The 23701-nt window shown below is 39.1% G+C and overlaps 2 protein-coding genes across 3 annotated transcripts in view; one reads left to right on the top strand and one right to left on the bottom strand.

Annotated features, from left to right (window-relative positions):
• Positions 1–858, bottom strand: part of tmigd1 (transmembrane and immunoglobulin domain containing 1) — a 17679-nt gene extending 16821 nt beyond the window's left edge. The window contains exon 1 of the mRNA XM_036143097.1: positions 552–858. Within this exon, the coding sequence (XP_035998990.1) occupies positions 552–696 (145 nt within the window). The 5' untranslated portion in view covers positions 697–858. The remainder of the gene's footprint in view (positions 1–551) is intronic.
• slc47a1 (solute carrier family 47 member 1) overlaps positions 1–23701 on the top strand; it is a 25936-nt gene extending 2235 nt beyond the window's left edge. The window contains exons 3-17 of one of the 2 annotated variants that reach the window (XM_036143095.1): positions 1686–1754; positions 1834–1982; positions 2330–2372; positions 8406–8450; positions 8877–8974; positions 9630–9727; positions 11205–11318; positions 13799–13866; positions 14054–14162; positions 18429–18504; positions 18588–18657; positions 18747–18879; positions 21488–21582; positions 22803–22907; positions 23014–23701. In XM_036143095.1, the coding sequence (XP_035998988.1) occupies positions 1686–1754; positions 1834–1982; positions 2330–2372; positions 8406–8450; positions 8877–8974; positions 9630–9727; positions 11205–11318; positions 13799–13866; positions 14054–14162; positions 18429–18504; positions 18588–18657; positions 18747–18879; positions 21488–21582; positions 22803–22907; positions 23014–23382 (1641 nt within the window). In that variant the 3' untranslated portion in view covers positions 23383–23701. Of the gene's footprint in view, positions 1–1685; positions 1755–1833; positions 1983–2329; positions 2373–8405; positions 8451–8876; positions 8975–9629; positions 9728–11204; positions 11319–13798; positions 13867–14053; positions 14163–18428; positions 18505–18587; positions 18658–18746; positions 18880–21487; positions 21583–22802; positions 22908–23013 lie in introns of those variants that run through there. The other variant, XM_036143096.1, reaches the window with a different exon arrangement.

Below are 23701 nucleotides of genomic sequence, written 5' to 3'. Positions count from 1 at the left end.
CGGAGCATAAATGTACATGAACCGCTGTAGAGCAGAGAACGCCTCATACAGAAGAACATATTTTATTACAGACATCATTAATGTCCCTGTTGATCTGCAGGAAGATTTTAACCTTTAAACTAAAGTTTTTCTTCTGGGAGAAAAAATATAATATTTGATGAAATCATTTTCCTTAAACAAACTGGGATTATTAGAATGACCCTGTACTGAGTTATATAGAAACGGAAGTACCTTTATTAGATATTATTGGTGTGGTCAGCTGGATGAATTTATTTTCTGTGCATTCATTGGTAAATAAATGACACGATGAAAACCGTAGATAAGGAGTTGTTAACTCAAATTCCTTTTCCCATTAGCTAACAAAGGCTACAGATCTATTCCTTTACATTAGCACTTTACTTTAGCACTAATTAAATTAAATTCCATCGTCAGTGACTGCATTAGGGACTGAAGTCTCTTTTTTAAGAAGACTCACAAAGATTCGGCAGATGAAGTTGTGCTTAAGTTTGTGATTTTTATCTTGAAAGGTGTATAAATAAAGTTTTACTTACTTAAATGATTGATGTGTAGTGTCTCTGGTTCACCTGCCCATTTTTCCAGGTAACGCTCCGGACATTGTTTGGTTTCCTGGTGTTCGAGTGTTTGCATGTCAGGTGTGTAGAATACGGTGTGTCGGTGGAGGATCGTGACGCACATTATGCTTTAAAACACCTTGGGTGTCTGAAGGACAAAGGGCCTTCAAACATACCAGAGACAGACAGCAAAAAAAGCTAGAAGCAAGATTTGTACTGGTTTATAATTAAACATAAAGAATCTGCCAGAACTCTGGTCTGTCAAATGTTTCACACAAATCAGCGGACAGTCATTAACTTCGCCTGTGTGCCTTTCAGATGCAGTTAAGCCTAAACATATTCTTACCCCAGGGAGATTTGGATTTGAACTAATCTTGTGGTTTTACCAAGATGTTTCTCCGGACAAAAGTAACATTAACCTGTCGGCATGACCCAGTCAGAGTCCAAACTTAAACCTGACAGTGAACCTGTGGAGGGAGCTGAAGACTAGCGTTATGGCATGGAGACCTTTCAACCTCAAAGACGTTGAATCTCAGCACCCCTCATTAAATTGTCACAATATGAGTGGAAAAAAAATACTATGTCAAGATTGTTTTATGTTTTTGGGAGATGCCTTTCTGATTTCCTGTCATATCATCCCTATAGATGATATGATAGGAAATCCACCTACTTCTCCTCTCACTCTGGCAACACAGCCTTAAATGCATATAGCCTAACTATTTGTAATTGTTTTTAATAAAAAGCAGTTTAGGAGAGATGAGCCCCAGCTTAAGAGAGTTGCTAGATTTATGCATGAAAAAGTAGGCTACTCTTTGCTCCATTCACTTTATAAAGATCTACTCACCTCTAGCCTCAACCCTCAACCGTCTGTAGGATAGTAAAACTCCAGTCCTAAACGGAAGTCCTTTTTTTTTAGCCCACATCTGAAAACGTTCCTATGCGTGATTGGCATCAAGCTAAAACCGATTTTGTGAAGTTCATGACAAATCAACTTCTTGAAACGACCTAAATCACAGTTTAGACCAAATCCAAATAATTGCAGGAATGGTATGTTCAATGTGAAACGTCTTATATCTGAATTCTAACCTGGCTGCTTTTGTCTCTCGCCATCAGACCATAACTGTGACCACAGTTGCACCAGGCTATGGCCTTACGATGGCTTGTGACACCCTCATATCTCAGGTGACCGAAGCGCTCCATCCCTGAACCGCTGCTACTGTGGTTCTGGAACGATGTGCTGAGAGACGTCTCTGTTTTGCAGACATACGGCGGCAAGAACATGAAACGTGTGGGAGTTATTCTACAGAAAAGTACCCTGATCCTGCTGCTGTTTTGTCTGCCCTGTTGGGGTCTCCTCATCAACTCTCACAATTTACTGCTTCTCCTCCACCAAGAGCATGAAGTGGCCCGGTATGTCATACTATACTGATGCACTGTCTTTAAAATCTGTTTGGGTGAGATTAGAGAATTAATGCTAAATGGCTTGTCTTAATCTTTCAAGCTAAGGCTATTAGTAGAACTGACTGCTAATTTATCTTTTCATATTTTATTTTTCAGTTTGTATGTACCTTTACTAGTTTATTAAATCTAGTATGACCCCAAGTGCAGATTTCTATCTCCTTAATTTAATGGGTTTGCCCATGTGTTGGATATATAGATTACTTTTGTACAGCAGAAGCACAAGAAGTCAAAATACAGTATAGTATCTGTGTTTATGGAAGTTTGTAAAAAGTATTTTTTCTTTTGAAATGTTTCAGAATAGCCTACCTTTATGTGATGGCGTTTCTTCCTGCTGTTCCCGTGAGTACCATAAACCAAACTCATCTACTTCTATTTTTTTCCGGAGTAAATTCATATTTAAAAAGTAGTTGTTTTTTTATTTCAGTGGGTTTGCTAGTTTTTAGTTTCATGTGAATCTTTGCACATGGTGAGGAAAATATGTGACAGACCAACTGGTTATGGTGGATAATTGTAATGTGGAGGGAAAAAGAGGGAATGTTTTTGAAAATTTCCTTTGCACATTGGACTCCGCCATGGCTGTCACCGATCCTGTTTATGGGGTTCATGGAGAGGATCTTAAAGCGTAGTCGTAGACAGGAGGGCGTTTGGCTTGGGAGCGTTAGCTTTGCATTTTGCAAATGATGTGGTTCTGTTGGCTTCTTTGAGCCATGACATCCAAAGTACCTTTGAGTGGTTCGCTGTGGAGCGTCAGCTCCTCCAAGTCTGAGTCTTTTTGTGATCTTACCCCCTCTTGGTTGGCGGGCAGTCTCTGCCTCAAGAGGAGGAGTTTAAATATCTTGGTGTCTTGTTCATAAGTAATAAGTTGTGGTAGGTTGGAACCATGGGCGTAGGTTTGATTTCAACTTTGGTAGGGACACTACTGGTCTCAAGTTTCATTGGTTTGATGTCATTGGTCCTACGCAGTATGCATGCCCCTATTTTTTTATACTTGACATGAGCATCAGGGGACATTTCGTTTAAAGAGAAAAGCAGTATTTTTTGCTACATTAATACAAATTTTATAAGCACTATATATATTGTATATAAATAAAAAGCTGCTCCTTAATTTGTAATTAAAATAAATTAGACATCACCTGAAGCACTGAAGGGCCAGCTGCTTCACATCCAAGCTGCCCTGCATCATTATTACTGGATATCTGTGTTTCCTATAATCATATAATGTTACTATTATACAAGTGTGTTTTTAGTATTAAAGGATTAAATGTAACACAACCTTTTATATCATCCTATGATACTTACTGTCTGAGTGTTAAAATAGCTCCTTATGTCTCTTTTCATTTTTGGTGGCATCATCTACAATCACAACACTAAGCATGAGCCTAACTTTATTCAAATATAAAATCGGTTTTAACAATTATTAAAATAAAATATAACACTATCTTATCCGTAATGTAATAATCTCCAAAATAAACAGCCAGATTCAAGCATTTTTACCGGACACTAATATTTGTACTAATTTACTTATGGACTGTGTGGAAATCTATGTAAAATCAAACCAATGTGTTCCTCTGTTTGTACTTTATCCTATTTCCAAAAGTAGAAATAATTAAATAACACTATTATTATGTTGAACCCTAATTATGCTTTCTAAACAAAAAATAGCAATGTTTAGGCACCATCTCGTATTGTTATACTCAGTGTGCAAAATACTTTTCAATATTTGGGGGGGTCCCCATCTCCCGATTGTTGCGCAATACCAATCTAAATTTTCTCAATATGCAGTAGGCCTATAACATTAAAATGTCAAAGTCAAAGTCAGCTTTAATGTCAATTCTTCACATTCACCAGACATACAAGGACTCGAGAGGACGTTCCTCATTCACCAACAGTGAAACAGATAAAGTGCACAGGCACAACAGATAAGATCAGTTACTAATACTAACATTTAAACATTAAATTTCACAATAAAATGTACAATAATATAAAATATACAATACTTATGCTAGTGCAACAAGACAGATGATAATGGCAGCAGAAAAAACTATTATTATTATTATTATTATTATTATTACCAATTATGTAAGATATATTTGTAACAGTAACAGTGCAAAAGAACAGTAAAGTAGTGCAGGAGACAGTTTGTCCTGACAACCTGGAGGATGTGGCTGTGGGGAGAGAATTTATCTTCCTGACAGCTTGGTAGCCATTTTTAGTATTAATTGTTGTCAACATTACGTCTTTCTTCCGTTTGGCACACACATGGCTAATTTGCATACGCAAACAGGATTGGCTGGATCCACTTGGCAAAAAACAGAACATATGTGTGAATAAATGTTTTGAATTTTAAATACTGGACATGTTGAGCTTAAAAACATTTTAGTGACCATGAGTGACAAAAAAATATTTAATCTTTAATATTTTTGACACAATTTAAGACCCCCTTTAAATTTTGCTTTTGAGGCTTTCAGGGGGACTCATGGGTTAATCGGGGGGGGGGGGGGGTCGAGCCCCCCCAGACCCCCCCGTATTTCGCACTCTGGTTATACTCTATAAAACGAATAACACCTGCTATTTATATCTGAACCGCCTTTAAGGGATTTTTTGAAAGCTTACATTCTTTGCTTGTCGATTTTTCCAGCAGTCTTCAGAACTCCTGCCTGACACTGAATATTTTTGTTGATAAAATGTATTATACTTCAGAATTAAATATTATTTTAAGATGCTAACGTTGGTTACTTACATTTCTTAAGTTCCACAAATGAAAACTACTCTCTCCTGCTTCTTCTATCGCCTGTTATAGCGTGGATAATATATTTTTTTTAATCGTTGTAGTAACCGCAGTATTCTAGTGTGAATTAAATTTAAATTTCGCGCTGCAAGCATGCACGCACATGCACGCACTAGAAAACAACCAACCAGGGAGAGAGAAGGCGGGACTTAAGGCAAAACAACCAATGAGAGTGGAGTTAAACAGCACACAGCACAGTTACGTGAGCTGCTAAGTTAAAGCGACAGGAAAGACCGACTGGACACGCAGGCTGGCAGACGGAGCTGCAGCAGCAGCCGCCGCCAAGCAGCGGAGCTGCGAGAGGAAAATAAGCGACTGCTGTAACAACGATGTATTGTAAATTATAAACATGTTATTCACATCGAATTATTGGTAGGGACATGTCCCTATGGTCCCTATACAAACCTACGCCCATGGTTGGAACGAGAGATGGACAGGCATATTGGGGCTTTGTCTGCATTAATGCAGGCATGCTCTAGTCTGTTGTGGTGATGAAAGACCTGAGCCAAAAAGCAAAGCTCCCAGTTTATCGGTACGTCTTTGTTCAGACCCTCACCTATGGTCATGAGGTATGGATCATGACCGAAAGAACAAGATGCTGGATACTAGTGGCCAAAATGAGTTTCCTCCAGAGGGTGGCTTGGCTCAGCCTTGGGGAGAGGGTGAGGAGCTCTGTTATCCAGGGTTGATTCAAAGTAGAGCTGCTGCTTTTCCACATTGAAAGGAGTCAGGTGTGGTGGTTAGGAGGTCTGATCAAAATGCCCCCAGGGTGCCTCTGTTTGGACGTTTTCCAGGCACTTACCAGGAGGAGACCCCGGGGAAGACCCAGAACTTGCTGGTGGGACTCAGTATATATTCTGTCTGGCCTGGGAACACCTTGGGTCCCCCACAATGAGCTGGAAGTTGTCACTGGGGAGAAAGATGTCTGAGATTCCCTGCTAGCAAAAAGCACACAGCACAAGGATGTCACCACCATGTTTCACAGTGGGGAAGGCGTGTTCAGTATGATGTTCCGTGTTATTTTTTTCACCACATAGAGGGTTTTGCATTAAGGCCAAAAACTATTCAAACGAGGGGCGCCTTGACCAGGGTAACCTGTTGTGGTTCCTCATGGTGCCTGCTGCTTACAACATATTGATTTGATACTCTGATTGGCTAAAATAAACCATTGGTAGGTGGGCACTAGGTGTCGCATCACCCAATCAGCTCGGAGAGTTCTGCTGCACGTTCCTCCTTTTCCCAAACGGATTTGATGGGAGAAGTCCCAGATTGATAATGTGCAGAATGGAGAGTGCTACGCATTGTAAATCTGGCTGGCCAGGTTAGCTGTGTTCAAACCATAGAGCTTTACACGTTTTGTATGTGTCTAGAGCAGGGGTGTCAAACATATGGCCCGTGGGCCGGTTCCGGCCCGCCGAACAATTCAGTCCGGCCCGGTGGCTAAATGCATTATCATTATTCAAAAAAAAAAAATCTTTTTTTTTTCTTTTCTTTTTTTTTTTTTTCCCCAGTGACCTGTATGTCAATGTGGCAATAAGAATTGTTGTCTTAATGCCAAAAGGAGCTCATCCGATTTGACTTTCACAAGTGGAGCAGTACTGCTTTTGCCATAGTGCTCCGCTTGATTTATGAATGTGAATAGTTTTATTATGATTCATGCGGGGAATATCTCAAATGATATGGACACTACAATGGGAAAGTAGGAGAGGAAGGGAAGAACAAGAAGAAAAAAGAAAAGGTGAAACAAAGAGGAGATAAAAGGAAGAGAATGATAAAACAATTATTGAAAATAACATGTACTTCGTTTTAATTGAAAATCTGCGGTTCCTATATTGTCCACGAGGGGCGCTGTGTTTTAATCAGCAGATGATAGCACTGAGCTTCAGATCTGGAAAATTTATTTTAAATCATTTCTTAATTTTTATCTGTTTGATGTATTTTGTCGTGCAGGACAGTGTTTTTAAGTTCCAAAAAATGTGAATAAATGTTTTCCAACATTGTACAATCACTGTGATCTGTTCTTATGCATGATGCACAAGTAAATGTTTAACTGAGTAAAAGTATTGTTGAAATTGCACATATTTTTCTTAAAAACGCTGAGGTTATTCATAATATATTGTGTAAAAGTGAAATTCATTTAATATAAAAATCAACAACAAGTCCACTTTTACTAGTTCTATTTAATCTTGCAATGAGTCTACTCGTGTGGCCCTCTCGAGATCAGATTAAGCTGTATGCGGCCCCTAAACCAAATTGAGTTGGACACCCCTGGTCTAGAGTCTTAATTTTTATACAAATCTGTCTTATTCTTCTTTTTTGGCCTCATCTCTGATAAACAAAACAGCATGGCTGGATCTGTGGTATGTGTGCTGTTTTTAGTAAATCAATTATAAATCTCCGAATATTAACAGGGGTGTGCTTTCTTTTCGCCATGCCTGTAGGTCCTTGCTCAGACTCAAAGCAAAGCTTAGAAAAGCAGGAATTGGTTGGCATGGTAATTCTGTCAATTCTGTTTATCGTTCCATTCATATTTTTAATGAACTAAGATAAGAGTAATGCAATTATTCAAATGCACACTGAGATGGATAAGAAACACAGTTTTCATTTTACAGACGATGCTGGGGGCTAAACTGTTATCATCAAGGCAGACTTTCAACAAAATACCAGAGACAGAGTACTAGGCTCGTTTTGCCATCTATGAATTTAAAGCTCTTTAACTAACAACTATCTTATTTAAAAACTCATACAGCATACAACTCAACAGCATATCACATGCAGTCTTAGAAAAAGCTGTGAAAGAAAACGACTTTAGAATTTATTTTTCAATGTTTTTTTGTGTATTTTCTTGTCTGCAGTTGGGTTAAAAAGTTGCCATTCTCTATTTCAGATTAAATTTAACTGTAACCAGGCCCAGGTTGGACCACTGTCCTCTACTGCCTGAGTATGGCATCAAAATCTCGTTTTTCTCATATCTGTTGCACATTATGTATGTATTTTATCAGGGATACCTAAGACAACAACAGGTAACACCATTTTGCTGTGCTTTCTTTAGCTTTTCAGCATCCAACAGACAGAAACATCCATAAGTTTGTCTTTGTAATAGCAGCAGACAGGCCTTTTTTCACTGTGCATGGAGGCAAGATAAGCATAGGGTCCTTCTGTAGCCTTGTGGGACAATGGCTAGAACAAATGGGTCTCTGATCCACTTAAAGACTCGAAAATTAAACAATTGGTCTCCTTATGTGAGGTTATCCTACTCCAATGAAAGATGAATTTACTTTAAGGATTTTTATGCACCTTTACCAGGGGTGTCGACAAACTTGTCCACATCTGAGGTCTCCTATTAGGATACACAGCATTAAAACAAATTTATTTTTTAGATAACTTCTTACAGTATATACATATCACTAATCAAGACATTTTAAAACCACAAGCTCCAATTCAATTCTTAAATTGTAATGTTTCATTTTATTTCTTATTTAAAAAACCAAAAACAAATTATAATCTTTAAAAAGAGAACTGCATCCCAGGGGATATGCCAGACTGGTCCAACAAACACTGACGTCCAGCTCTTTGTGTTACAGGCTATGTTTTTGCACCAACTGCAGGTCTCCTATCTACAAAACCAGGTAACTGTATGTATGGAGTATTCTTCTACTCTATAACATTATATCGCAACAGTTTTATGTTTGTGGAAACTTTCTAAGGGGGTAAGAAATACACAACCTGTTTTTGGCAGTATAACAAAATATACTCTCTAATCCTGTTGTAATGTTTTGCTTTTTTTCCATATGTACTTAGTTTGTTAAGTTTAGCGGTGCGTCAAATCTTTCATTTTTTTTCCCCCATCTATGTCCATGACATCACATATTGGTTTATCTGACTTAATCATTACGATATCCAAGATTCAAATTCATTCATTGTATTATAAAGCGTCTTTGAGTGTCCAAAAAAAGGTGCTATATAAGTTTGATGTACTATTATTCTTATTATTTCTCATTCATCTGCATCTTTGTTTCCTAACTATGAATTTAATGCTTTCTTTTATCTGTCAGGGCATCATTCTACCTCAGATGTACACGGCTGCTGTGGCCAACATTTTTAACCTGGGGATCAACTATCTCCTTATTCATGCGCTCGACCTGGGTGTAATGTAAGCGCACCAAGCATTTCTTACCTTTGAAATTTTTGTGGACTTTGCATCGACTGATATGGTATCAGGCCTCAATAGGCAGAACAGATAAACTATATAACAATCAAGATCCCCAACATAGCAGAAACTCAGAGAGAAAAGAAAATTATTGGGTCATGCATCCAAGAGATAAAAAAAAAGAAGCGTGTCAGAGCATTTTCCCCCCCCCTGCGTTTTATCTCATTGTTTGTCTTTGAAGGGTAACTTGTTTTTTGTTCGGACTGAGTCAGCAGTTCACCGAGGTTTATTATTTTTGAACTTTATTTCGAGAGGAAGGGTCAGAATAGGGCAAAGACAGGGAAGAAAGAAACGTTACAGCCTGTTCCAGATTCCAGCTGGACAAATATTTGATTCACCAGCAATTTGACCAGTCGGGCCTCCTTGTTCGGATCGTGTCTTTCTCCTCCTCTCTTGCTCCGTATCAAGCAGGGACACCTGCTAACTGTCAGGGCCTATTGAACGATTTTTACTGTGCCATTATGCGCAAAGCGGAGTGTATGTTTCCCCTCTGTATGGTTCTGCGGAGATACACTTGTAAAATGAAAGCTTTTAATTGTCTGCCGTAAAACCAGATTAGAACATAAATAAATTCTGGTGTGTGTGTGTGTGTTTCCAGTGGATCGGCAGTGGCCAACAGCCTTTCTCAGATCATCATTTGCCTTCTGTTGTTTGGCTACATCAGGTGGAAGAAGCTGTATGAGCAGACATGGGGAGGTGAGATCTATAGGTTTACCTCAATAAATTGTCACAGAAAAGATATATATATTGTTTTAAATCCAACCAATTCAATTGAAAAAGGGAAACATATAGATTCCTTACACACAGAGGGATATAGTGTTTTAAGTGTTTATTTCTGTTAATTCTGACAATTGCAGATAGTGATAGTGAAAAAAATTCACTTTAGAGAAATAAAAGTAAAGATTTTTTTTACAAGAGAAATGTCTTCTATAAAATATGCTAATGTTCTGTACATTAAATCCATGCAGTCCTTAGATGGAGCTCCTTTAGCAGGAATTGTTGCATCACTGCTCCCTGGCATGGAGGTGATCAGCCGGTAACTCTGCAGATTTTTTTTAATGGAGGTCTTCAGCTCCTCTGCATTGTTGACTCCGGTGTCTCTCATGTTCCTCTTGACAATACTTCATACATTCTCCATGGGGTTTAGGTCAGGCGAGATTGCAGCCAATCGAGCACAGTGAGACCTAAGTCGTTAAAGCGGTTATTAGTATTTTTGACAGTGTGGGCAGGTGCCAAGTTCTACTCGAAAATTAAATCAGCATCTCCATAAAGCCTGTCAGCAGAAGGAAGCATGATGTGCTCTAGAATTACTTGATAGATGTCTGTGTTGGCTGTGGACTTCAGAAAACACAGTGGACTTGCACTAGCAGATAGTCCTCACTGTCTTCACTGACAGTGAAACACCGAACCTCTAGCAGCTTGTGCCCTGTGTCTCTTCACTTTCGTCCAGACGCTGTGGCTTGATTTACAAACGCAATGATTAAATTAACCCTAATCTGAAAAGAGGACTTTGGACCACTCATCAACAGTTCAATAATTTTTCTTCTTAGCCCAGACAAGACGCTTCTGATGTCTCTCTGGTTCAGGTGTGGCCTAGCTCAAGAAATAAAATAGTTTGTACTCTGGATGGGTCTGTATGGGGAAGACCTTGTAATCAAATTAAATTGAAAGGACATTGCTTTACATCCTGTCAAGGCTGCAGTAACTTGTTAGTATTGTACCTTTGATCACCTACTTTTTCCTTCCACTCAACTTTCCATTAATAAGCTTGGATACACTAGCTTATTTAGCATCATCCTTTTTCAGCTTTGTTCCTCGTCTTTGACTGTCTATTGAACAACGGGGGAGATAGCCGTTTTCTGCATTATTGTGTGTGATGTGACATACAATTTCTATATCAGAAATTAGTATTTCTTACTAATCTGATTTATTTAAAATGTAATAAAAACATTGATATATGTTTTCATTAAATGTAATTTTGGGGTTTCATTAGTTATAGTTATCCAAATTAATAAAAATAAATGCTTGAAAGTTATTACTCTGTGTTCAATGAAGGTTTATGAAAAGTATGGATTCCTGATAGACTAAGAAATATTACAGATGTTCATCTGGGTCAGTGGAATCGTGCATACAACCTGTTTTGTACTAATATTCTCAATCAAACTCTTTGCAGGCTGGTCAACTGAATGTCTGCAGGGCTGGGACTCCTACATGAAGCTGGCTGTTCCAAGTGCGTTCATGATCTGTTTTGAGTGGTGGGTCTGGGAGGTTGGAGGTTTTCTTGCAGGTAAGGGTTGTCGTTTTTTTTGTTTTGTTTTATTTTGTATGATTGTATCATCCCTATCACATCATAATTATGATTAGACAATTCCCCAGTCTTCTTGTCAGACTTGGTAGAGTTCCTTTAAATTGGTTGGTTTCCCGGTATGGAGTATTGATCTCAACCTGGGAGGCTTTAATGCCAAAAGGCTGTGGACTGTTTTGCACATGAAAAATTACAACACACTCATAATATTTAAAAGGAACAATTAAACTTTAACTCATCATATGTTGCTTTTACACCTACATCTGCCAATTGCAAGTCTGTTTATGGAATCAAACTGAATTAATTATATTAAACTAAATTAATTAATTAAATATACAATATAAGCTAATTTTTTTGTTTATTTTGAAACCAGCATCGCCCGCAAAAATACTTACACTTCACAGTGAAATTATCAGGCAGATGGAATTCATCATTGTGGACAAATGAACAAAAAGTATCTTTCCTGCACAGGTTTGCAATATAATTTGGGAGTAAACCAAGTCTTATACAGAGGCTGCTTCTGGAAAAAAGTTGTGATACTGAGAACATAAACTCCATTCATTGTGATGGATTTATACGTTTATAAGCTGTTTTTGAGGGAGAAAAGGGTTTCGAGACAGCTATAGAAAAAAAAAAAAGATGAGTGTGCTCCGATAATGCAGGGTTAGTGCTGGATGTGGCTGACCTGGGTTCGATTCTGGCCTGAGGTCCTTTTGCCACATGTCTTCCTCTCTCTCTCACACCCCCTTTCCTGTCAGTCTACTTTATGAAAAACGAGCCACTTGTGCCGTAAAAACCCAGAAAAAGAGTTAGAAAAAGAAGAAAGGCATGTTGGAGTTGTAATTTGATCCTTTCGCAGATGGAAAAAACAAGTGTCAATATCACCAATAAAATATGACTAATTAATAATGTTTTTCTATTGCTGTGCATTGTGCGTCTGTGTCTGCACTAATTTTCATGAGTCCGTTATGGTGGTGGAGAGGTATACAAGTTTCACCAGTGTAAGACGGTGAGCTTGGAACCACGATTTTAGTGCAATAATTTGGTGGTTTAGAAATTAGATTTTCTTGAAAGGTTATGAGCAGTTAATAACTTACCTGCAACCTGTTTCTGGAAAAGAAGTGAGGCAACTTAATTTTTAAACAACTTCAAATGCTAAGATTTTAGAGCGGTTTATATAAATTGTATATTATGAAGCATAAAACCCTTGCTGGGCTTGCAAAACATGGTTTCATGAATAGGAGTTTGTGGTTATTCAATTAATGTAGGTGGTGGTGTACTACTGATAATCTTCTCAGTGAAACACATACCACAGAACAGGACCTAGTAGGCTTGGGTCAGGGTAAATGTCTGATAACAGGGAAAACCCAAAGAGGAGGGGGATGTTTATATTGTAAAGGCATGAGCTTGGAGATAAAGGTCATGTTTGCTTGGGTTCATTTTGAACAGCAATGCTATACATAGGCAGCAGCTGAACTCTTTTAACGACATCAAAACTACATGGCAAACGTCTGCCACTTTTAGAACTGACCAATCAAATCAATACCTAGACAAAATGTCAGATGGCAGGTACTTGCTAATGTCTATATGAAAAGGTGTAAACAATTATATGCTGAGGTAAAACTCAAGTGTTTCTGTGCTTTTTAGAGAGAATGAACTTTCATATTTACAGTTTTTCCAGTGATAGTCACAGTGATGTCATGTTTGTTGGTTAAAAGCAAACTGGCAACATAGTTTACCTGGCAACATAATTTTTTTGATAATAAAAATAGAAAAAGTTATAAATGTCAATGCTCAAGGAGAACTGGGATTCAGCAAGAGCAGATAGAGCAGATAGAAAACAGAAAATGAGGCTTTATAACGGAAGAATCCAGCAATGAATAATGAGACTAAGTGAGCACATATACTGAGGGACGAGTGGAGAATGACACTGAATGCAGGTGAACTAAACATGAGATAACTTGACACAGCTGGGACAGAAGATTGCAGGGTGACTGTGTTTATTCTACAGTACTTATTTCATTAATAAGTCTTCCTTCCTCAAAGACACAATCAAACCTTGGGGATAAAATGAGAAAAACAGAATCAAAATGTACAAAGAACAGAACACAAGGATCTATTTAGGTTGTATAAAAAAAACATGGGTTAGTATTTGTAACTGCAGTGAGTATTAGTTCACTTTCATACATTTTATATAGTGCCAGTTCCCAACACAATGTCTCAAAGAACTTTACAAAAAAAGGGGTCTGTCTGTATGATTCAAAAATGAAATTGAATCATACAGACAGACCCCAAATCAATACATACATTCTAATTGATTCAAGTTATATTTTATTTAATAAAGCTGAAATTAACTTGTTATCGTGTATTATATCCTTTTTGGACTGCTCCACCAATTACTGCTGATTTGCTCTTGCACAAACTATTAAGTGCAATCCCAAAACTTGGTATTATTTTTCCAGGTTTGCTCGGGGAAGAAGATCTGGCTGCTCAGCATGTGATGGTAGAAATAGGAGCCATAACATACATGGTCAGCATTAAAAATATGTCAGAGTTGAATAAGTTTGGAAATATGTTTGTTATCTAGACAGTATAAATAGCTATTTACATCAATCATGTTTTTCTTTTATTTTACTTAAATTTTTTTTTTTTTTTTACAAAGTATTTGAGAACCAGGTCTTGTTTACAAACGTGAATTAATTTATGTTTTCTTGCAGTTTCCTTTAGGCATCCACGTTGCAGCCTGTGTTCGTGTTGGGAATGCTCTGGGGGCCGGCAACACATCCAGAGCAAAAATCACCTGCAAAGTTGCTCTAGTTCTATCAGGTATAAAGACACATACTGTAGTGTTTATGAAATGTTTATTGAATGGCTCTGGCTCTATGTTTGGGGTAGACCTGCTGAAAGGTGAATGTCACGGTTCTGTTTTCCATGGTTGACCCAGAAGCAACAAACACGGAGACATCAATGAATGAAATATCTTTTATTTAAAGGAATGATTTATAAGTGCTTGGGAACTAGGACCAGGCACTAGGAGGACGCAGGACAGCGACTGATAAATAAAGAAAAGGCAATGAGCACTGACAACAAGCCAGGAGGTGACAGAGGGGAGCAGAGGCTGACTTACATATGGCAGGATGACTGGGCTCCAGAGGAGGGTTAATGCCGGCAGTGGTGGTGTCTGGCTGAGCCAAGGGGCAGGGACGAAGATCATTGGACTTTTCAGAGCGTTGAGACAGGACAGCCTTTACTCCAAAGTCTGAGGTGTCCACCTCCAAGGTGAACTTACGCTGTTGGACAGGATGAGTGAGGATGGGAGTGGAGGTGAAGCAGCTCTGAATGGTCTGGAAAGCTCGGCCTTTCCAGACCATTAAGGAGAATGAGGTCTTGGTGGAAGTGAGGGTTGTGAGAGGTTGGGAGATCAGGCTGAAATCCTTAATAAAGCGTCTGTAGACGTTGGCGAATCCTATAAAATGCTGGAGCTGCTTGCGGTTGGTGGGAGTTGGCCTGGCCACAACTGCCTGGACTTTACTGGGGTCGGTCCTAACTCGTCCTCTCTCAAAGATGTACCCCAGAAAGATAGATGGTATATGAAACACACACTTCTTTTTCTTTCTTTCTTTTTTTTTCTTTTTTAATTTAGAGAATATGAAAATGTTATTAAGGTAACAAAATACAAAGTTGTGAAGAAGGTCCCTGAGGACGTCATTAACTAGAGCCTGATAAGATACTCATAATGCCGGATGGCCATCTTGAAGGTGGATTTCCATTAGTCCCCCTCCCTGATGTGAACAAGATGACAGGTGTTATGAAGGTCTTCATAACGCCGATAACTAACTAACTTGGAAAAAATGGAGGAACCCTGGACTGATTCAAACGCAGAAGACAGCAGAGGTAGAGAATATTTGTTCTTAACCATGATATGGTTGAGCTCTCGGAAGTCGATGCATCATCTAAGGGTTTTATGTTTCTTAGATACAAAAAAAAGAAACCTGCACCGACAGGGGAAGAAGATGCTCTAATGACGCCTGCCTTGAGAGAATCATTAATGTAGCTAACCAAGGACTGACATTCTGCTCCTGAAATGGAGTACAAACGACCCGAGGGTAATGGAGCAACAGAGAGAAAGTCGATGGAGCAATCGTAAGGACGGTGAGGAGAAAGTGAAAGAGCGAGGTCCTTACTAAAAGCCCTCAGAAGGTCATGACACTCAGATGGCACCTTGAGAAGATCTGCACCAAGGCAGGGATCAGATGGACTGGAGGAACTGAGGGTAGCCGTGGATTGGAGACAGGTGGCAAGACAAAACGGACTCCGAGTCTCAATCCCTCCAATCGATGTGAGGGTTGTGAGTGGCTAACCAGGGGTACCCCAGGACAACACTGGATTCTCGAGTAGGAAACAAAAAAGAAAAAAAAACATTGTTTACTCATGGTGGTCACCAGAAGCGATCAGATGTACGGGTTCAGTCTTGTGGGAAATGGATCGGAGGACATTACCGTCGAGTGTGGCCACTTTAACGGACGCAGGAAGAACCACGGTAGGAAAATTAAGCTTGGACACCAGCACACAACTAATGAGGTTCTGCTTGGAACCAGAGTCAAAAAAGGGCCGTGGTAGAAAGTTGCTATCGTAGTTTCATTAATAATGGATTCTGCCTACAACAGAGCTTGGCCATAGTTTGAGTTCTGTCATGATTCTAGTCTCTGTCGTAGTTTTAGTTTCTGTCACAGGTTGGTTTTGTTTTGGTTCTGTTTTGCACTTTCCTTTATTCTCAGTCATCAGCTCACTTCACCACCCATTCTGTTTGCCTGCCACCAGTCAGTAACCAATCAGTTCGGTTCACTTCAGTCCCCACCTTCCCTTTGATTATTTCCACCTGTCACCTGCCATTAGTACTCAGCTCCGGTCACCTGTTCATTCCACTATTTATACCCGTCTCAGTCCATACCGACCCGATTTGCCTCCGGATACCAAAGCCAGCCTGACCCCTGCATACCTGTTTTTCCTGCCTGATTCTGACTGCTAACCGGTTGCCTGACTCCTGTCTGTTTACCTTGCCTGCTTGTGTACCTGCCTGATCTCGTCTAGCCTGTTAACCTGCCCGTGTATCGAACCTGGATCTGTTTACCGACTCTGAACCCGGTTTTGTCTTAGCACTGTTGTCGACCACGAGCTCTGTCTTGCCCTGTTTATCACTTCTTCCAGTTCTGTCATCCCGGTTCCTACCCACAGCCTGTCCTTTAATAAACTTTCTTAAAATATACCTTCAATGTCTGGCCGAATTCTGGGTCTGTCAGTTCCGTTCCTGACACGTCCAACAGAGGACGCACACGCGGCTGTGGTAGGGGAAACGATGAGAACCATATACTCTACCCTTGTTAAACCGATCCGAGCCGAGACCAGTCCGAGCTTGGATCAGTTAACCAAGCTGAGCCTCGTTCTGACGACCATTTACACATCACACTATCCCGGTTCCTTGGTTGCTCCTCGCCTCCTAGTGACGATCAGCGGTACTGCTTCTCTCTGGGATTGAAGAGAGTCAGCGTTTGGGACGTGGATAAGACAAACAAACGTCTAATAAGGATTTACAGACGCAGGAAACAACGACAGACACTGAGGTTCATCACGCTGCTAAGCAGAATCATCTCTGGAAATCGTGTGGCACGGTAAGGAAGCTAGTATTATTATGAATGTCTGAAATTTGTCTGAATGGAGTGTGAATCGGGACGTGCAGCCAGACACGCCGGAAAAAACGCTGACAGTCAGCTGACTGTAAGGGGATGACGCGGTCTGCTCATGTGCTCTTCGTTATCAGATAACCGGGACAAAATAAAAACAGGCCGAGACCTACTCAGGAACTGGTCTGCATTTAGCGCGGTCCGGTTATGTTTAGCGCGGTCCGTTTCAGTCTGCTTACCGTTTACACTCCAGAGTTATCTCGGTTACCGAGCTCGGACTGGTCTCGGCTCGGTTAAAAAATGGTAGTGTAAACGGGGTAGATGAGAACCAGAGGAACGGTAAACGAACTCAGTGTCTGAACTCGAATATCCTGAAACCTGCTTGGTGAGATTAGTTAGGATCTGCATAATCTGATCCTGTTGTTAGCTCACAGATTGTGGGAAAGCCTCATGTTGTCCCAGGTGTACTCCCTGATGTGACTGTACTCCGTATATTATGTGCTCCTGGGTCAGAGCATTCTGTCAGGTTTATGTTTTGCATGGTTGACCCAGAAGCAACAAACAGAGGCTTCAGTTAATAAAATGTATTTTACTGAGAAGAGTGACTTATGATAAGAGGTTGGGAATTGGGACCGGGAACTAGGAGGACTCAGGATGCCGACTGGAAAATAAAGAAAAGGCTGTGAGCAGCGACAACAAGACTTGCGGATAGCAGGATGACAGCAGGATACCAAATTTTTATTAATGTTTTTGCAAGGCACAGTCTAAGTTCAAAATCAAAACAGCTTCAAGGCTTTCTTTTTGCTAACTGGGCACCAGTTTATCAACTAAAATAGTTCTGATAATTGCGTATTTTAACATTACCATTAGGGCTGTGCATAAAAATCGATATAAAGATTAATATCGATATTTTTAAAAACGATTTAATATCGATATTCTGGCTTTCAATATCGATATACCTCCCAACCTCTAGGGGGCGTTATTACAGCGCAACCATTACAGTTCACAGCGAAGGAGAGCAAGTGAGATGAATTTGTGGAACCGCCGACAGGATTTTAGAAGCTCCTTTGTCCCTAAAATCAGATGTTTGGGCACATTTTTGGTTTCTGTGACATGTTAAATGCATTGAAGCAAATGCACTTTATTTTCCTGTTAATATGTCTGTGATCAATAAATAGAACATAAACATAATATTTGGCTGATTTTGGTGATTGAATCACTGAGCATTAATTCAAAGTAATAAATATCGATATTGGAATCAAAGCAAGCTGAGCCATGTATCGAGAATCGTATCGTATCGTGAGCTGTGTATCGAGAATCGTATCGAATCGGCTCATCCTAGATGATACCCAGCCCTAATTACCATGGACTCATATAATTTGTAGTGCTATGTTCTTTCTTCCCGCTGCAGGAGTGTTCGCTGTATTACAGGCGTTCGTCCTTGCTGGCTCTAAGTCCGTCATTGGCCACATATTCACCTCAGACGAGTAAGTCTTCAGACCAACACAGATTTGTTCCCACGCTGTGAAGAACCAGCTCTGGTTTGATGATCTCTCCATGTCTTCTGCAGAAACATCGCAGGGCTCGTGTCAGAAAACATGTCAGTTTACATATTTCTTCAGTTCCTTGATGCATTGCTGGTATGTTTTTTTTGTCCTCTTTTATGCTAAATGTTTGCGTTTTATTTTTTCATCTATAAGTATTTCTATCTCTTTTTGTGACCCTTCAGTGTGTCTGCACAGGAATTCTTGTTGGATGTGGGATGCAGAAAGTTGCTGCCCTATCAAACTTGGTGTTTTACTATTTCATCGGCTTACCTGTGGGAATAGGACTGATGTTTTATGCACAGCTGAGAGTATTAGGTAATTTACTCATTTTTTTACTCATACATTTTTTGATGCTCAGGATTAATTTGCAGTCCATATCACCACATCACTACTTACAAAAATGCCTAACAAAATTTTTAAGGCTTTTCAGTAAATTGTGTGATTTATCCATGAGGTCTGTTTACATTAGAACATGGAACTTATCTCATCTGCCATATCCTCACCTATATTTAATATTTCCCAATGCTCTTATTCAAGCAAGTTTTTCCTTCCTTCCAGAGGGTGCATGGTGCTTGGGTCGGAGCTTAAGTGTTTGCAATAAACTGTCCGGGTGCCACATTCACACACTTCTGGGTTCCGCTTTCTTTTTCTTTAAACCTAGTTCATAATTATGTTGTTCTGCTGGCGTCTTTAAGGCAGCACCTTCAGGGCGTACCAGTGCAGATCACAGCTGGGTGTGAAGCCTTAGGAGGACATGATTCTGAACTGGAAAAAGCTGCAATCTTCCTTCTGTGTCAAAGGAGTATCTGCCTCAAGGAAAGCATGAAGTATTTTGGTGTCTTGTAGAAGCTGGATGGACCTATTGGGGCTTTGTCTGCAGTGATGAGGATGTCACTTTGTGGTGGTAAATAGAGAGTTGAACTGAAAGGTAGAGCTGTTGATTTACTGGTTCATCTACTTTACAGTCTTCATCTACGGTCATTAGATATGGATCCTTACTGAAAGAAATAGATCATTGACTCAAGCAGCTGTATTGAGATCTCTCTGTAGGGTGTCTGGGTTTAGTTTTAGTAATTTTATAAAAACATTTATTTTATTTTTTTTACATCAGGCAAACATTTTTGTTGGGATACTACAAACAAAGCAAACAGTCTGATGCTAGAAAAGTCACATGTAATCTGTTTAGTGGACACTTCATGGTAATATTACCCTGGCAGAAACTAAAATTGAGATTTTAAGTGTAATTTTTCCAGCTGTCAGTAAAAGTTATCATAAATTTAGCTTTCATTAATCAGTATGTTGTGCTAATGTCTTTTATAGGTACATTATTAGTTCTTGTATGCTTAATTGTCATGGTCTGCACAGTTTTCGGTTTTTGTCCTGTTTTATCATTTCAGTATCTTTAGATGTTTTATTCCTTATTTGATATCTCAGTCTTTTCTTAGTTGTCCAAGTTATTTTCCTTACATCGAGGTTTCCCCCTGGTTGTCCTGTGTTTCTTATATTTATCAGATCAGCCTTGTTTCAGGTCTTTAGTTTATTCCTTGTGTCTAGTTATCCACAGTTACATTTGGATTCACTCCCTTGTTCCCTGATGCTCTCGCTCGCCCCTGTTGCCGCTCGCTCTTCTTCTTCTTCTTCTTCTTCTTTTTTTTAATAGCAGATTGCAACCTTGGCTTTTAGATGCATATCGGCACCTACTATACATGAGCCATATCCATGTCATGATCGATCTATCTATCTATCTATCTATCTATCTATCTATCTATCTATCTATCTATCTATCTATCTATCTATCTATCTATCTATCTATCTATCTATCTATCTATCTATCTATCTATCTATCTATCTATCTATCTATCTATCTATCTATCTATCTATCTATCTATCTATCTGCATATATATATCCCTCGCTCTCTCTCCTCAGGTTTTCCTCCAGCTCCTTCTCCACAACTGCCATCAATTAGCCAATCAACAACCTAACATTGTTCTTCCCAGTATTTAAGCTCCTCTCATTTTACCCACTCACTGCTGGTTTCTACTGTTTGCTTCCTGTCACTTTGCACAATCTTGTCTCTACATTTTGTTTTTGCTCTGGCTCCTGCATCCTGCAGTGTTTTTTGTGAGTGATTTTCATTAAATCCACCAAAAGCTACTCGCTGCCTCTGACTCTCTGCATTTGGGTCCAACAATAACCACCACAAATTATGACATTAATGACCACCGACTAGGAAATGAATTCAAAATTATGTTGGATTTCCATATTTAAACTTAAAGGGATTTACAAAGCCCACCGAGTCCTTCCGCGGCTCTTCCAGCCATTCATCAGTTTTCTTCCCTGCAGTTCACAATTTACCCCCTGCCACTGGGGAGCTCTTTCCCGTCCACTTAAAGCATGGCTGCACTAAAGAGCATCACACCTCTGACCTTACGAAACAAGACGATTATAGCTTCTGTAAATATTTCCTTTCTTAAGAAAGTACAACATTCATGATGAGCTTTGGGAAAGTGTTTTGGACATATGCATTTCACAGTTTTTAATTATTCTCAAACTGAAGGTAAATTCTCTTTAAAGTAACTCAGACGGTGTGTTTGGAGTTTATTGTAATTGTCTGATTATTGCTAGCCCTCTTACTTTAAGTATATCCAGAAATAGGCCCAATAAAGGTAATTATGGGCTGATTAGTACTTGGGTTTGAATCAAAAATAAAATATCTCAGCGAATGGACATTTAATTCAGTTAACCCACTTTGGTTAGCCACATTCTTTTACTTAATTAAAAATATCAAATTAGTTTAAGTTTTTATTTTTGCACACTGGTAGTCTGTATGAACTGTGATTTTGTTGTGTATATTAAGTAAAAACCTTACAAGAACATGGTAAATACTGTATCATATATGCAAATATGTGGGTTTTTTTTCAGGCTTGTGGCTCGGTCTCCTGATTTGTGTCTTCATTCAGACGAGCGTCTTCCTTATACTGATCTTTAGAGCTGACTGGAAAAAAGTGACGGATAAGGTGAGATGCTCTCTTTTTTTCTGCACAAACTTATAAAACTTTACAATTAAGAGGTGAATTAAATTTTAAATAAAAAACTACATTTGTTTTGGTCAAACCAAAAGTTTTTGGTCCTCCCTTTATGCTTCTTGAGCAAAGGGTGCAGTTTGTCCATCAGTTATCTATTCAAGCTGACTGCTTTTTCTGCTGTTTTAAGTTTTCATATCTGAATTTTTCAAAGACTTTGGGTCAGTCTTCTCTTTCCCCACACATTGCCAATTCACCTGTCCTGTTTCAAATAAAATAAACAATTACATATCTATGCGCTTATGCTGTGGTATATATACTCATCTTAATAGTTATATTTTACCTTTTATAATATATTTTTGTCTATTTGCAAAGCAAAACTGTCATAAAAATACTCAAATCCACATATACTTAAATTTAATTGTTTATTATTTATTTGAAGACTTTATATTCCACAGTGTTTAAACGGATCGTGGTTCTGATCCCATTTTCACCTGTTGTTATAAAACAGTAAAGATATAGCAGAATATTTTTTAAATGAGTCACGGTCAATGCTACTTTTAATTTCCTTTGAGACGTGTCTATCGGGACTTATCTTGTGATTATAATTCAGTTTCACAGTGTAGACGCTCTGGAATGATCACATATTAACAGCTGGAACACCAGGTTTAAAGTTGTCTATCCTCTCTTGGAAGAGATTGTTCTATTGGGTGAAAAGTCAGAAAGGAGGTTGTTTGTGGTTTCTACACAGATTATCAAACCTAAACTAATAAACGCAAATAACTACCCTTATGGAACACGGTATTTACTTGACTCACCAAACCACGTTTCTTTACCTTAGATTTAGAAATTAGAGTTATCAAAGCAGGGACAAGAGGTCCCCTTGGCAGGTACAAATTGATGTATGGTTAAAATAAAACTTTTTGTTTTTGAACTGGAAAATTTTTTTGTTACCAAATGACCAAAACTGCAAAAGCATGAAATGACAAAGGGTTGAAATGGCCAGCATGTTCTTTTCTAAACACATTAAGTTCATTAAAAAAAATGTGGAAAATGTCTGGAAAACTAACAGCCCATGTGCTCACAATTGCCACTAAAGTTAATCTGTTTTATAACTAGATATTTTATTATCTTCTGGCTCGTTTCTGTAAATGACAAATTTGCATGAACTTTTGCAGCTGTGCATAACTGAATGTCTACTCAAAATACTTTAGGCTCAAAGGCGAGCAGGGAAACCTGTGGTTGTGCCCCCAGTGCGTCCTGTTAGTACAGTTTTAAATGAGGCCCTTTTACCAGATGCCATCGACTGCCCGGATTCAGTAAGTATACATTTATCTATGAAGCCTTTGAGTAACCTTGCATATGAACAGTGCTGTACAAACCGTGCTTTGCCTTTTCAATGTGTTTTATTTTTTCACCTTAAAGGCCCAGGAAAAGAGTGAAACTGTTCTCAGAACAGAGGGCTACAGTCGTGTTAATACCCAAGACCAGGAGCTGAGGGGGGCTCGTGAATCAGAGGAAAACCACACGAATGCTTCAGTAACTCTGAATGATGCTGAAAAGAGCAAAGAATCTTCCGGCACCAAAGCTGCAGAGAAGCTCTCCACCTCTCAGCTGATCATGCGTCGGGGACTAACGGTGCTGCTTTTAGTTCTTATATTGATCACAGGAGTCGCGTTCTACATCGCCGTTCCTGTTCCAGAACCCCAGAGCGTGGCCAATGTCACCTTAAGCTGGTTTAATTTCTCAACTCCTACACCACTGAATGCACTGAACCTGACAACAATCTTGTAAGCTACTTGAAATGAATACACCTGCTGATTGCACGAGGTTGTTGCACTGGCTCCATCGTCAACAAATGTCTCGTAAAATGTCTTGGGTTGTGACCCTCTTGGTCTGTGGGTGCCTAGCTAGGCTGACAAGCCTCGGTACAAATTGCTCGCAAACACACCATGTAGAAAGTGCCAAAGCTGCAACGTGATAAATAAAACATTAAGTAATGATATTGTATATACCTGTTATAAGTTTAAATAAAAACAGAAATACACCCACCACTTCATATTGTACTATATCGTAAGAAATATGTTTTTACATATTAAAATCCTTTGCAATA

Source organism: Fundulus heteroclitus, chromosome 11, assembly GCF_011125445.2.
Source record: "Fundulus heteroclitus isolate FHET01 chromosome 11, MU-UCD_Fhet_4.1, whole genome shotgun sequence".
In the NCBI taxonomy this organism is placed as follows: domain Eukaryota; kingdom Metazoa; phylum Chordata; class Actinopteri; order Cyprinodontiformes; family Fundulidae; genus Fundulus; species Fundulus heteroclitus.
The sequence above is the reverse complement of the archived record's forward strand: the minus strand, read 5'-3'. Positions and strand labels throughout refer to the sequence as shown.